Here is a 1,126-nt window from a genome sequence, read left to right on the forward strand (position 1 = left end):
CCCTCATCTAGATCATTGATAAAGATGTTTTCCCAGTGCTTTAGGACTCAAAACCCTCTTTTTTTTTCCCCAGGGAAAGCCATCTCCTGGGTCAAATACTGAGATTTTTGGGTCTCAACCTTTTCTTTCTGCAATCCTTCATTGAGCTGCTCACTCCAAACACCCATTTCAGTGCAGAAACTCCCTTTTTATACCCTTAATCTCCTGGTTTTTTTCTCCACAGCCTGGCATAGTGTCTCCTTTCAAACGAGTCTTCCTGAAAGGCGAAAAAGGCCGGGATAAAAAAGCCCAGGAGAAGGTGACGGAGCGACGGCCGCTGCATACGGTGGTGGTGTCCCTGCCCGACCGTGTCGAACCGGACGTGCTGCTGAACGACTACATCGAGAAAGAAGTGAAGGTAACATCTGCCTGGCTGGGTTTTGTATAGAATAACTGTATATATAGCATTCAAATAACTTTAAGGCACGAGAACTCTTCCATACGTTGATGTTTTTATTCTGTTTTAGTTAAATAAGGGCTTGGAGCACCAGCCCCTTTGTGTTGATGGTGTCTTTCTTTGCATGTCCATGCTGTGGTAACAGTTTGCTTCTTAATTTCCAGTATTTAGGTCAACTCACGTCCATCCCCGGGTACCTGAATCCCTCCAGCCGCACGGAAATCCTGCATTTGATCGATAATGCCAAGGTGAGCGCTCGGTTTGTTGTATTTCCCCCTCTGTTTAGGCTCTGTCTGATGTGCAGTGTGGAAAAAAAAACTCCAGGAACTTCCTGGGGGCTGGGTGCTGGTGTCCTCCACCCCATGGGAGGGAAGCCCATCACCAAAGGGGAACTATTTCAGTAAATCAATGAAAATCCGTTTATTTTAGAGAGCACACCAGCTCCCGGGGCAGCTGACCCAAGAACACGATGCCGTCATCAGTCTCTCTGCCTACAACATCAAGCTGGTGTGGAGGGATGGAGAAGATCTCATCCTCAGGGTCCCCATCCATGACATCGCCTCCGTTTCCTACATCCGCGATGACTCCTCTCACTTGGTCGTGCTGAAAACAGGTAGGTTGTGCCAGCACGGGCAGGCTGTAGCCTTGTGTTCTGGGGTTGGTTTTCACAGAATCCCAGAATGTGAGGAG

The 1,126-nt window shown here is 48.4% G+C and overlaps 1 protein-coding gene across 1 annotated transcript; it reads left to right on the top strand.

The window, feature by feature from the left end:
* Positions 1 to 223: 223 nt before the first annotated feature.
* Positions 224 to 1,049, top strand: LOC104547507 (malcavernin-like; the record flags this gene model as incomplete). Its single annotated transcript, XM_010193219.1, has 3 exons — positions 224 to 397; positions 601 to 684; positions 866 to 1,049. Coding segments are annotated over 3 exons (442 nt in total), but the record flags the coding sequence as incomplete, so codon positions are not given.
* Positions 1,050 to 1,126: the final 77 nt, after the last annotated feature.

The sequence above is a fragment of the Mesitornis unicolor genome, unplaced genomic scaffold (assembly GCF_000695765.1).
Source record: "Mesitornis unicolor isolate BGI_N332 unplaced genomic scaffold, ASM69576v1 C13201623, whole genome shotgun sequence".
In the NCBI taxonomy this organism is placed as follows: Eukaryota; Metazoa; Chordata; class Aves; order Mesitornithiformes; family Mesitornithidae; genus Mesitornis; species Mesitornis unicolor.